Here is a 12,941-nt window from a genome sequence, read left to right as displayed (position 1 = left end):
AAAAAAAAAAAAAAAAAAAAAAAGTCTCTAGACCACCTAAATCGACCACCACTTTGAAGCAAAAAAACTCCGGTCAACCACTGCCGAAACCATCAGACCTCCATACCGCCGGATAGCTCTCACTCCCCTCTACACATACCATCCAATATCCGATTACCATGCCAACAAATTTGGTAGAAATTGCAAGCCATAATATCGAACTAGCAAATGCAAATTCAAGGCGGCACCACCTGTTCCAACAAGACTCATGTCATTCCCAACTTTCCAGTCAAATATACACACCAAGACGTCCCTATCCATGGTCCTCAAATATCATTTAATTCATGCAATCAAACCAAACAAGCTGCAGCTTCGAACACAGCCATTTCACTATTTGTCGGCGAATTTTTCTGCTCTGGTGGTGGGACCCATGATCGCGGACCACCACCTAAAGTACTTACTCCTCATGGCGCATCCAATGAGCATATGGGTCTTCACCAATTTTATCTGGACATGGCAGTTCATTCAAAAAGCTTAGAAAACGCAAAACCCTTCGATCCCATTTCAATTGGTGTTCCTCCACATCTACAATCAACAAATTGCTCCAACTAGAATATAATTCAAAGTGTAACGACTCTAGGTAGTGAATCAATTGTTGTAATTCACCATTCAAACGAAGTAATTCATGATTTTTGACCAACGGTGGAATGGGAGTGGGGGGTGAGGTGTGGAAAACGTGTTTTTAAAATTTTGGGCTGATTTGCACATGTGGAAAGTTTGGACTTATGGTTTCAATTTTTTTTCTTTTCTTTTTTTATTGTGTGTTTTGTTTAAATAGAAGGGTATTTGGGTCATTTTACGTCAAAAATGGTAAAAATGACGTTTAGCGCAAAGAAATGTGGAAATATGGGCAAAAATGTTAAAAAATGAAAGATAGAGACGTTTTCCATAATAAGCTTGAAAGGTAGGGACATTTTTTGCCATTACCCTTTTAAATTTATATAAAAACTTTTTTTTTAACTTTTAATTATTAATTTGGGGAGTTAATTATAGTTGCGATCGACCTACTTTGATCCAATTTTCAACTGGATCATTTTATTTTTATTTGTATCCATTGGAACATTGTATTTTAATTTTGTGTGAATGATTCACTACACTTATTATTATTATTATTATTATTATTATTATTATTATTATTATTATTATTATTATTATTATTATTATTATTATTATTATTATTATATCACAGTTCACTTTGCTCAATTCGAACACATTGTTTAACTATAGCCACTGACGTGGCTATAAAATATTAACTGTCAAACTACGTGACCGTAAAAAATAACTTGGAAGGAGTGATACAATCGAAAAACTTACAATTTGTGTCATTTTTTAGTCCCGTAAAACAAGTTTTTTAAATATATCATTTTTTATGGTTATGTAAGATGCGTGTTAGTATCTAATAAGTACATTGGTCTCATTCGTTAAATAATGTAAAGGAATTAAAGAATTGGTGTAAATTTAGATAAAATGAAGGTCTAGTGCTTAAAAGTTGTGAGGTGTATTAAATGTGTAATTAAAAATGAGTTCTAAGAATTGGAGTCTCAATTCTAGTAAAAATTTATAAATTGAAAGAATTCTTGATTGACTTGACTATATAAGTTGGTGGAGTTTATAGCACTACTACCACCGAAACGGTGGCCTATAACTTCAAGAACCCCATTTATGGAGGTGATCAAGGCTTGCACTAGGGGAGTTTAGATCTGCTGTTCAAAATTGGCTGTCCAACATGCTATTCGCCCAATGATTCATTTGCATGTCACTTAAAATTAACATGTTCAACTTTTCTCTCGTCGTTACTCGTGTATAAAGATAAGTGTAAAATGATGCGTAAATGAATTGTTAGGTGGATGGTAAATTGGATAGCCAATTTTGGATTGCGAATCTCAACTCAAGCTAGGAACTCAAAAAGAACACCTTCTTGTCTAATAAATGCATATTTTCCATAAGTTGAATAGAACATCTATGAGTAATCTGAGTAATCCAAAGACTCTCTCTAATATTTTAAGTGAAACTTTTAAAACATAAAATGGACAACTATTTGTAAAATGAAGTGAAAATGGGTGGCAAACTTGCAACGTGAAGTATCTATCTCGTGGAGCCTACAAACTAATAACACTAACATTATCCTATCTAGTATCTGCAAATCCCATGACTTGGAAAAATTTCTGGCTCAAATTCAGTGTCTAAATCCCGTGGATGAGAGTCACTACTTCCCTTTATTGAACTCGCAACTCTTCCAAAATGTTCCAAAGATCGCCTAAAATGTCGATGTTCAAGATGTAACAACTTAATCATTTTTCTCCGCCCGCCCTTTCTCTTGCTTGTAAGAATGACACGAGAGAGCGACCTGCCCAAATTGGCATAGCCTACTGGTTCTTCCTTCGCTTCGATTCCTTAAAGCAGGTCAGCCGGCCATCAAGCTATTATAACGATTCATTTTCTCAATCTTTACAGTCTTGAATTAACCTGAAATAGCTAAAATAGTGGTGGATGATTTCATAGTGTATTTGCTTCTAATTCTTGATCTCTGTGAAGTTTCAATTGCACATTAGTACATATTTGTATACTGGTATGAAATTATGGTGGGATCATCAGTCCTTCATCAGCCCAAGTTGTTGATTCCCACTCATAGGAATGGCCTAGAAATTGAATCGGATTCGAAGAGGGAACAAGACTGTATCTTCCTTCTGAAGAAATGCACTAGTGTGGAGGAATTGAAGCAAGTACATGCTCAAATTCTAAAGCTGGGATTGTTCTGTAAATCCTTTTGTGCCAGCAATCTTGTTTCCACTTGTGCTCTTTCAGAATGGGGCAGCATGGATTATGCGTGCTCGATATTTAAACATAGAGATGATCCGGATTCGTTTGATTTCAACACCATGATTAGAGGACATATCAAGCATATGAACCTAGAACAAGCTCTGTTTACATATCTTGAAATGCTCCATTCAGGAATAGAACCAGACAATTTCACATATCCTGCTCTTCTCAAGGCGTGCACTCGTTTATCTGCTGTGGATCAAGGTATGCAGATTCATGGGCAAATTTTCAAACTTGGGTTTGTGGATGACGTGTTTGTGCAAAACAGTTTAATAAACATGTACGGTAAATGTGGGGACATAAAGCGTTCTTGCGTCGTTTTTGAACAGATGGAGGATAGTCGAAAGACTATTGCTTCTTGGAGTTCAGTTATTTCAGCTTACGCTAGTACGGGCATGTGGTCCGAGTGTCTTAGGCTTTTCGGTGAAATGAATGAAATTGGTTTGAGGGCTGAGGAAAGTATATTGGTTAATGTCCTTTGTGCCTGCACTCATTTAGGGGCTCTTGACTTAGCTATGTGTACACATGGGTATTTATTGAGGAATTTAACTGGACTCAATGTTATAGTGGAAACAACCTTGATAGATGTATACATGAAATGCGGATTCCCTGATAGAGGCCTTCTTCTCTTCGAAAAAATGTCTGAGAGAAATCAGATGTCTCATAGTGTTGTAATATCCGGGCTGGCCATTCATGGACGCGCTCAAGAAGCTTTTAAGATCTTCGAGCAGATGATCGAGCAAGGACTAAAACCAGATGATGTTATCTATGTCGGAGTATTGAGTGCTTGTAACCATGCCGGTTTAGTTCAAGAGGGGTTCAAATATTTCGACAAGCTGAGATTTGAGCACCGGATACAACCAACAATTCAACATTTTGGTTGTATGGTCGACCTCATGGGTCGAGCTGGAATGATCGATGAAGCTATCGAGCTTATTAGGAGCATGCCGATGGAGCCAAATGATGTTTTGTGGCGCAGTCTTCTCAGTTCTTGCAAGATTCATCAGAATGTCGAATTAGGGGAATTTGCTGCTAAGAATCTCTTCCAGCTAAACTCGCGCAATGCAAGTGACTATATACTGATATCTAATATGTATGCGAAAGCTCAGAGATGGCACGATGTATCTATGACTCGGACTGAAATGGCCAACAAGGGATTAATAAATCAAGTGCCGGGATATAGCTTGGTCGAGGTGAAGAAGAAGATGTACAAGTTCGTGTCAAATGATACGTCACATTCGCAAGTATACGAGATGCTTCACCAAATGGAGTGGCAGTTAAAGTTTGAAGGCTATTCACCTGACACATCACGGGTCTTGCTTGATGTAGATGAAGATGAAAAGAGACAAAGATTGAGTTCTCATAGCCAAAAATTGGCAATTGCCTTTGCACTCATACATACATCTCACACGTCTCGGATTAGAATAGTACGAAATGTTAGAATGTGCAGCGATTGTCACACTTATACTAAACTCATCTCAACGATTTATGAACGAGAAATTATTGTCAGGGATCGGAATCGATTCCACCATTTTAAAGATGGAACTTGCTCTTGTGGAGACTACTGGTGAATATATATACATATTTCTTTCTTTAGAATATTATGGTCATCCTCCTCAGTGACGTTGAAGTATATTGAATTATTGAGAGCATCCATGGAAACTTAGAATCTTAGCACAAAATTATGGTAAGTAAATAATTATATTTTCTTGCTAGGATGAGGCATTCACTGCCACCATTCATCAAAGATAAATAAAGACCAAGTTATATGCTAACCCTTCGTTCCTTGTGTTACACGCACCTCTCTAATATGGCAATGAGAATGAGGGCTTCTTCAACAGCCAATGCTTTAAGACTTTCATCAGCTTCAAGGCCTCTTTTTTCTCCTACTGCCTTTTCACTCTCCAGATGCTTTACTACTGGTAAGTATTTATTCGATAAGCAATACTGAACGGGATTGGACACTGTCTAGTATTGTGTATCAGACATGCACTAATAGTAGTATAAATGTTGGGGTTAAAATATGCAACTTCACATGAATGGGTGAAGGGCGAGGGGTTTAGTGGCTACCATTGGCGTCACTAATCATGCTCAGGTCATTTCTTAGCTCTATGTTCAAAATTCGGTTTCAAAAAGGGCTATTTAAAATAGCATTATTCATAACCAACAAATACTTGTACAAATCAAGAAAAGGGTTCATTTGAAGTTCTTGAATTGATCGAAATATATATCATTATTAATATCAGGATTGCACGCGACGATATTGCAATGTGAGATTGAATTTTCATGGTTAAATTAGTATATTTATTATGTTAGAATATTTCTAATATGGACTTCACATTTGATTATTTATTTTATGAGTTAGATATATGGTTCATAATGATATTTGTGATTGAGCCAAATTTATTAAGTGATCAATTGGGTCTTTTACACCTTACGGGCTGTATTTAATATGATGTGATAGTTTTAAGTATGTGGATTGAAAATATATGAAAATCCTAATTAGTGGTTAAGTCGTAATGGGACGACTCAATAATTTTCTATATAAATGTTAGGTTCTCTTTCCTCTCCATATTGTTTTCATTAGTTTGTCTCATTGATGGCTAATACTTTGTGAGGAGTTAGGATGAAAAGATCAAACTGCTATTATTCATATCAATGATGACTTCCGTAGGTAGGACTTCGAAGCATTAATTTATAATTATGTGATTCTTGATTCTTAACATGATTATCATCAAATTTAACATATTATTGGTCGGAGTTGATTTTAAATAAAATGGTGAGACAGAATAATTGGATGTGTTCAGGACCATCTTGGAGAAGTATATGTTGAGCTCCCAGAGGCTGGTAAATCTGCCACACATGGCAATGGCTTTGGCTCAGTTGAAAGCGTAAAAGCCACAAGTAATGTTAATTCGCCCATCTCGGGTGAGATTGTTGAGGTCAACACAAAGTCAAGCGACAATCTTGAATAGGTAAGATGTTTTGTCGTGCTTAAAAGTTGTTTTTTCGAGTGCTACTAAAAAAAGCAACTAAAAACTATGTTCCTAGTGTGGCCTAACATGTGATAGTTGTGCTCGTTTTAATGCATATTTTAGTCCAAAAGGTTACCCATTTTCTTGTGGCTGAATTATTTGCAATGAAGATCAATTCGAAGCCCATATGAAGACGGAAGGATGATAGAGGTGAAGCCAAGCAATCCTTCAGAGTTAGAATCCTTAATGGAAGCAAAAGAATACACAAAATTTTGTGAAGAAGAAGATGGTTCTCATTGAAGCTTGAATGTGCTTTTTATACAATTTTAAGTAACTGGTTTGAACCCAGCTTAACGTCTTCCATTTTCAAATATTGTTTTCAATTATATTTAATGGGAAAAGGACTAAAAAGTAAGAACTCTGGCTAAGGGGTTATGTGACAAGAATTGTGTTATAGGTACAATACATTTGATAGTATTGTTGATAGCCCTCTCACATGTAGAGGGTGGGACTAGTGATTAAAATAATCACGAGCCCCACGTTTGTGAGAGGTTGTCAAACTGCTATACACTCACCATTTTCGATGTGACAAAGCTTTTTATAATAGTAATAGCAGGTTTTGATAAAATTTGATGAAATATATGATTAATAGTGATGAAGTTTATCAAGAATGCATAGTAAATGTGCAAACAACGTATAATCAATATGTAAGCCACAGTTTGACAATCATTATTTCAAAACTATTTTCTACAAATTTATTTTCAACTACATGATCACACAATAAAATATTCTGCATGTAACCCAAATTTTTTTCAAACTTTTTGAACACACATTCGCCAAAAAAACCACTATTCAAAATTTCATTTTACCAAAAAAAAAAAAAAAATGGTTGTGAAACTATGTATTTGAAGGAATGTAAGAAGTCATTTTTATAGTTACAATGTGACGAGTTTTTTTGAAAGAAACTCATAGCCTTATATAAATTGTAGGGTAATTTGCAAAAAAACGTCCCTATCGTTTGTACTCATTGCGAAAATGGTCCCTCTCATTTTGAACCTGCTATTTACACCCTCATTTCAAACCTTTCTTGTAGAATTGGTCATTTCCATCATATTCTGTTAAATATGTGTAATTTGATATAAAAGGTCCCTATTGTTTGCTGCAATTACGAAAATAGTCTCTATTATTTCAATTTTGACATTTGGATATTCACATCAACATTTATTTGCTTAAAAGGTCATTGCGTCCATTTTTTTCATTATAACATTATGAGATTACTAATTTATCATTATATTTAGATAACCAAATAGAAAATAGAAATAATATAAACAAATTGTATCTAAAGTCTCTAATTTTTTTTAAAAGTACAAACAAATCTCAGAAAAATAATTGAAACATTCTAATAAACAAAAATATTTCAGCTTCCCAATTAACCCACATACCCTATGCCCATCCCCTATACTCCACCACCACCACACAATTAATTAAAGAGATAATTAACTGTATAATAAAAGTAAAAAAAGAATTAAAATTATAAAAACAAAAAGGTATTTATAGTTGTAAAAGTTATTTATAGATATATTTAAAATTAAATATTAACAAAAAAATATTATAATTATAAATAAATAAATTACATGGAGTGACGGAGTGCCAAGCACTCCTTACACGGAGTGAAAGCTCTGTACATGGATCCGTGTTTTTTTTTAATTATAGTAATTTTTTATTAATATTTAATTTTAAAAATTAAATATATCTAAATATTTATTTTCACGTTAAACACTGACGGGTTTGACAATAGTAAATTATTACATTCGAATACACCGTAGCAATTTCTTCAAACGCCATTTCATTGTTATGCCACTTCCACTGCAATATTTCTCCATTGCTTTGAATCTGACACCCTTTCTCTATTTCTCACACTATCAACTATTAACCAATTTTATAATTTTATTAGTAATAATATTTTTTTAAATAATTTTCTCTATTGCTTTGAATCTAACACTCTTTCTCCATTTTCTCATGCTATCAACTATCTATAGTATCCTATAATTTTATTAGTAATAATATTTTTTGAAATAATTTTCTACATAAAAGTGATTCCTTTATTTTTAAATATCTACTTAAAAATTTAAGTTAATATTTTTTTACTTAGAAGTAGCTTTTACGATTATATCTTTCTTTTTTTTTTACTTTTAAATAACTTTAAACGATTTTTTTTACTTATATAAATAATTTTTACATTTTAGAAATAATTTTTGTCTTATTATTAGTATGTTTATTTTTTAATAATTTTTTAAATAAAAAGTGATTTTTTACTTATATAATAAAAGTGGTTCAACACGGAGTGGAGAGTTGAGAGTTGGTGACAGGTATGAAAAGTTGCGTGTTGCATTAGAAAGAACCGTCTCCCTATTCCAAAAAAAAAAAAATTAAACAAAAAAATATTAAAGTTTCTCCATACACGGAGAGATAGGTCTCTCATTTATTTATTTATTTTTTTATTTTTTATTTTTTGCAAATTTCATTTTGATAAACTTGTTAGTGTAAAATATATTAAATATATCTGCATATCTATTTAAAAATTTAATTCACTATTCTTTACTTATAAGTAGCTTTTACAATTATAATTTTTTTACTTTTAAATAACTTGAAATAATTTTTTGAGAAAATTGTCGAGAAAAAATCATAAACATTAATAAAAATAATTGATGTTTTAAAGAAAAAGACGAGTTATACGCATTTTTTAACATACACGTTTGATGTAAGTTTAACTATTTTCGATATTCATTTAGATCATTCAATGTGTCTATGATATAGTTCTCGAAATGAGTTCCGAAAGAATATAGAAAATTTATTGATTCGACTACCTTACAATCGTTAATGAATTTTTAAAGTTAGCTTGTTATTGAAATTCTTGAAATAATAGTTTGGAAATGTCTATTTTGACACCTCGTAATATTTTCTATGATTAGTCGTTTCGCGCATCATTGACGACGTGCAATACTATGCCGTAAGTATTTCAAAATGATATTAAGAATGTAATATTTCGATTTTGTTTGATATCTCGTAATGAGCCCAAAAATGAAAACAAAAAAAAAATAAAAATTTGTTTGAGAGTGGTTCCGTGCACGGAACAGGTTTGGAGCACAGAGCAATGTTTTGGAGAGATAGATCCTTCTGTTTTTTTAGCAAACTTCATTTAGATAAATTTGTTAGTGTAAAATATAGTAATAAATTTATCTACATATCTACTTAAAATTTTAATTTAAAATTTTTTACTTATAAATAGCTTTTATAATTATAAGTTTTTTAATTTTTAAATAACTTGAAGTAATTTTTTGAGAAAAATGTTGAGAAAAATAATAAACATTAATAAAATAATTGATTTTTTAAGAGAAAAGACGAGTTATGCATATTTTTTAGCACACACGTTTTATGTACGTTTAATTATTTTCGATATTCATTTAGATCATTCGATGTGTCTATGATATAGTTCTCGAAACAAGTTTCGAGAGAATATAGAAGATTTATTAATTCGACTACCGTACAATCATCGATGAATTTTTAAAATTAGTTTGTTATCGAAATTCTCGAAATAATAATTTGGAAATGCCTATTTTGACACCTCGTAACATTTTTTACGATTGTCCGTTTCGCGCATCATTAACGACGTGTAATATTATACCATGAGTACTTCAAAATGATATGAAGAATATAATATTTCGACTTCATTTAATATCCCATAATGAGCCCGAAAATAAAAACAAAAACATAAGTAAAAAATAATAATAATAAATAAATCAACCTTTGAGCAATGCTGCTCGGAGCAAACATTGCTCTGTGCACGGAGTAATGTTAGCTCCGTGCATGGAGCAATGCACATAATTTTTTTCCTTTTCTTTTCTTTTTTTAAACTTTTATTTATTGTAATCTTTTTATTAATATTTAATTTAAAAAATTAATTATATCTAAATATTTATACTTTAAAATTTTAAGTTAATATTTTTTTACTTATAAGTAGCTTTTACAATTATAAAAGAACGATGAATTAATATTTTTTTACATATAAGTAGCTTTTAAAAAAAAATTACACTTATAATTGTAAAAGCTACTTATAGATAAAAAAAAAATTAATCCCTCATTCTCTTATAATAGCAAAAGCTACTTATAAGTAACAAATATTAACTTACAAAATTTTTAAGTATAAATATTTAGATGTATTTATTTTTTAAATTAAATATTAATAAAAAGATTATACTATCTAGAATGTAAAAAGTTACTTATAAGTAAAAAAATATTAATTTAAAATTTTTTTAAGTACAAATATTTAGATAAATTTAGTTTTTTAAATTAAATATTAATAAAAAGATTATACTATCTAGAATGTAAAAAATTTCTTATAAGTAAAAAATCAGTTCAAGTTATTTGAAGTTAATAAAAAAAATCTATAATTGTAAAAGCTACTTATAGATAAAAAAATATTAACTTCAACATTTTTAAGTAAATATTTATATATATTTAATTTTTCAAAATCCAATTTTAATAAAAAATTACTATAAATAAAATTTTAAAAAATAAAAAATATAGGGACTCCACTCCATGCACGAAGTGATTTTTCACTCCATGCATGGAGTTCCTTTTTTTTTTTTTTTTTTTTTTTTTTTTTTTTTTTGGGAAAAAAAAAAAAAAAAAAAAAATATTTGTTTGACCTGCCGATGTGGGTAGGTGGGTAACATAATTTTTGCCCACCGTGAACAGGGAATAAATTTTAGCATAATGAAATGACATGCTGCAAAATTTATTAATTTTTTTATATTTAAAATTTTTTCTATTGTTGAAAGTAGAAATTACTTTTTTTTGCACAAAGCTTGATTGTTTATTTTTTTTCACATGCGTTTTCACATTCAACTGATTTGAAATGGATTTGGTCAAAGTAGATTAATTTTTTTTATTACATCATAACAAATAGAGAGTAATCTACCATCTATCACTCTTTCAAGTTACTCATTCTCCCTCCTTCAATTCAATTAATTTCTATCCAAAAATCCAGCTTTCATGTACGAAAAAAAAAACTCTCCAAATTCTTGTTCTTTCTATGGGGAAAAAAACGTCGCGTAGTCCTCATCTCAATCGTAGAAAAGAAAATTATAGAATTTGTGACGATTATCTTTGGGTACGTTCTTGCAAATTTATTATTATTATTTTTTATTTCCGTTTTTTAGTTTAAGGTATGTAGTTTTTATTTCAGTGTAGAGATGAAAATCTAGCATGGCTCATCTTTCTCTACCTAGATGTGAGGTATGTCATTGTCTCTATATATACGTGAAAATCTAATTGGAGTTTTATTTTTTTCTTGGATATGGCTATGAAATTTATGTTTTTGTTGGATGTTTGCTTTCTTGTAGATTTATTTTTTATTTTCTTCGGCTTTATTTAACGTAATATATGTTTTTTTTTTGGCTGAGTGTGTAAAAGTTAGTTAGGTCTTTCTTTCTTTTCCCTTATTTATTTGAGAAGCTTAAATTTTTCAATCATTGTTTTTATATTTACTAAGGCTTACAAGAGTTTGCTTTTGATATGTTTGGATTCCTTTTGGTCTAGTCAATAGTGTTTACAGTTCTGTTATTGTTTGTATTTGTAAAGAGGATTGTTGACTTGTTCAGTAGTTCAAAGACGTGTGTATAACCTCTTTGTAGTTCCTTTAAGGAGAGAAAATGTGCCCAACCAATAAAGAGAAAAGACAAAGAAATTTATAATATGAACAAATCAAACTTAAAAAAATGTTACGTAATTAAACAAATTAAAGTTACAAAAATGAAACAAAGAATATATTAGTATTACTTAATTAAAATTGAAAAAAAATAAATTTTATTATAAAGAGAAAAGAATTGAAAAGAATTTTAAATCCAAAATAAAAAAAATTATAATATGAACAAAACAAATTTAAATAAAAAATAATGAAAAAATACTTTTCGTGGACAGAGAGAATCTCTCCGTTCACGGAAAGATTGTCTCTCCTTTCAAAAGAAGAGTTCGAGGAGAAAAAGAGTGTTCTCTCCTTTTGAAAGGAACTTAATTTTTTCAATTACTATTTTTCTCTCCATCAAAGGAGAAATTTTGATCTATTCAAAAATTTTTCAATATAAATTTGTTTGATTTAAAATTATTTTAATTTTTTCTACTGGTGGAAATTACTTCTTTTCTTTGCACAAAGCTAAACTATTCATTTTTGTCATTACTATATTGAATTATTCAATTTCAAAATTAATATCTCTAATAGCCTCAAATGATTATTTTTATAACTAATTAATTCGCTTTTTCTTTAAACACTAAATTCATATCAACATTAAAAATGCTAATATGACGTTCAAAATAATGCTGCCCGTGCAATGCGTAATAGAAAAATGAACACAATGACCTTTTAAATAAAGAAATGTCGATTTGAATATCCAAATGTCAAAATTGAAATGATAGGGACTATTTGCAAAATTACTACAAACAATAGGGACATTTTACATCAAATTACACATATTTAATGAAAGGAGTTAACAGAATATAACGAAAATGACCAATTCTGGAAAAAAAAGTTTGAAATGAGGATGTAAATAGCAAGTTCAAAATGATAGAAACCATTTTCGCAATGAGTACAAAGAATAGGGATGTTCTTTGCTAATTATCCATAAATTGTATAAATCTCCTAAATACTTGCTCCTCAATGGTCACGAGGTTGAGTCTTTTTACGGTCATTGATGTGAGTATCCGGCTGTAAATTTCAAGGTCCCGTGGAATTAGTCGAAGTGAACGTAAGTTGACCTGGACACCCATGATCATTAAAAAAATAAATAAATAAAAAATAAAATAAAAAAATCTCCCTAAGACTTTTATCCCTTAATTGCATGAGTTTGTTTAGACAAGTTTAATTGACAACACTGTCCAACAAAACCTCATATCAATCATTTACAGAGTTATTGCGAATAAACAATCACTTGGACATATAATCACGATAAGTATTTCACATGAACTTTAGAGACGATCCTTCATTTGATGATCGCAACAAAGTTGCATTTTCCTTTTTCGTGTACCTTTTATTTCTCTTTTATTGGCATT

At 30.5% G+C, this 12,941-nt stretch overlaps 1 protein-coding gene across 3 annotated transcripts; it reads left to right on the top strand.

Moving 5' to 3' along the window:
- Positions 1-2,212: 2,212 nt before the first annotated feature.
- LOC111393916 (pentatricopeptide repeat-containing protein At1g31920) lies at positions 2,213-6,275 on the top strand. Of its 3 annotated transcripts, XM_023019691.1 has the most exons (4): positions 2,213-4,546; positions 4,681-4,781; positions 5,667-5,834; positions 6,005-6,275. In XM_023019691.1, the coding sequence occupies exon 1, from the start codon at positions 2,619-2,621 to the stop codon at positions 4,428-4,430; it is 1,812 nt and encodes a 603-aa protein (XP_022875459.1). In that variant the 5' UTR covers positions 2,213-2,618; the 3' UTR covers positions 4,431-4,546; positions 4,681-4,781; positions 5,667-5,834; positions 6,005-6,275. The 3 variants fall into 3 exon arrangements, with proteins under 3 accessions (XP_022875459.1, XP_022875458.1, XP_022875460.1); XM_023019690.1 differs by having other exon boundaries at positions 2,213-4,781; XM_023019692.1 differs by having other exon boundaries at positions 2,213-4,781; positions 5,958-6,275.
- The last annotated feature ends 6,666 nt before the right edge of the window (positions 6,276-12,941 follow it).

This window comes from Olea europaea, chromosome 4 (assembly GCF_002742605.1).
Source record: "Olea europaea var. sylvestris chromosome 4, O_europaea_v1, whole genome shotgun sequence".
In the NCBI taxonomy this organism is placed as follows: Eukaryota; Viridiplantae; Streptophyta; class Magnoliopsida; order Lamiales; family Oleaceae; genus Olea; species Olea europaea.
Note: the sequence above shows the minus strand (reverse complement) of the source record. Positions and strands in the feature narration are given on the sequence as shown.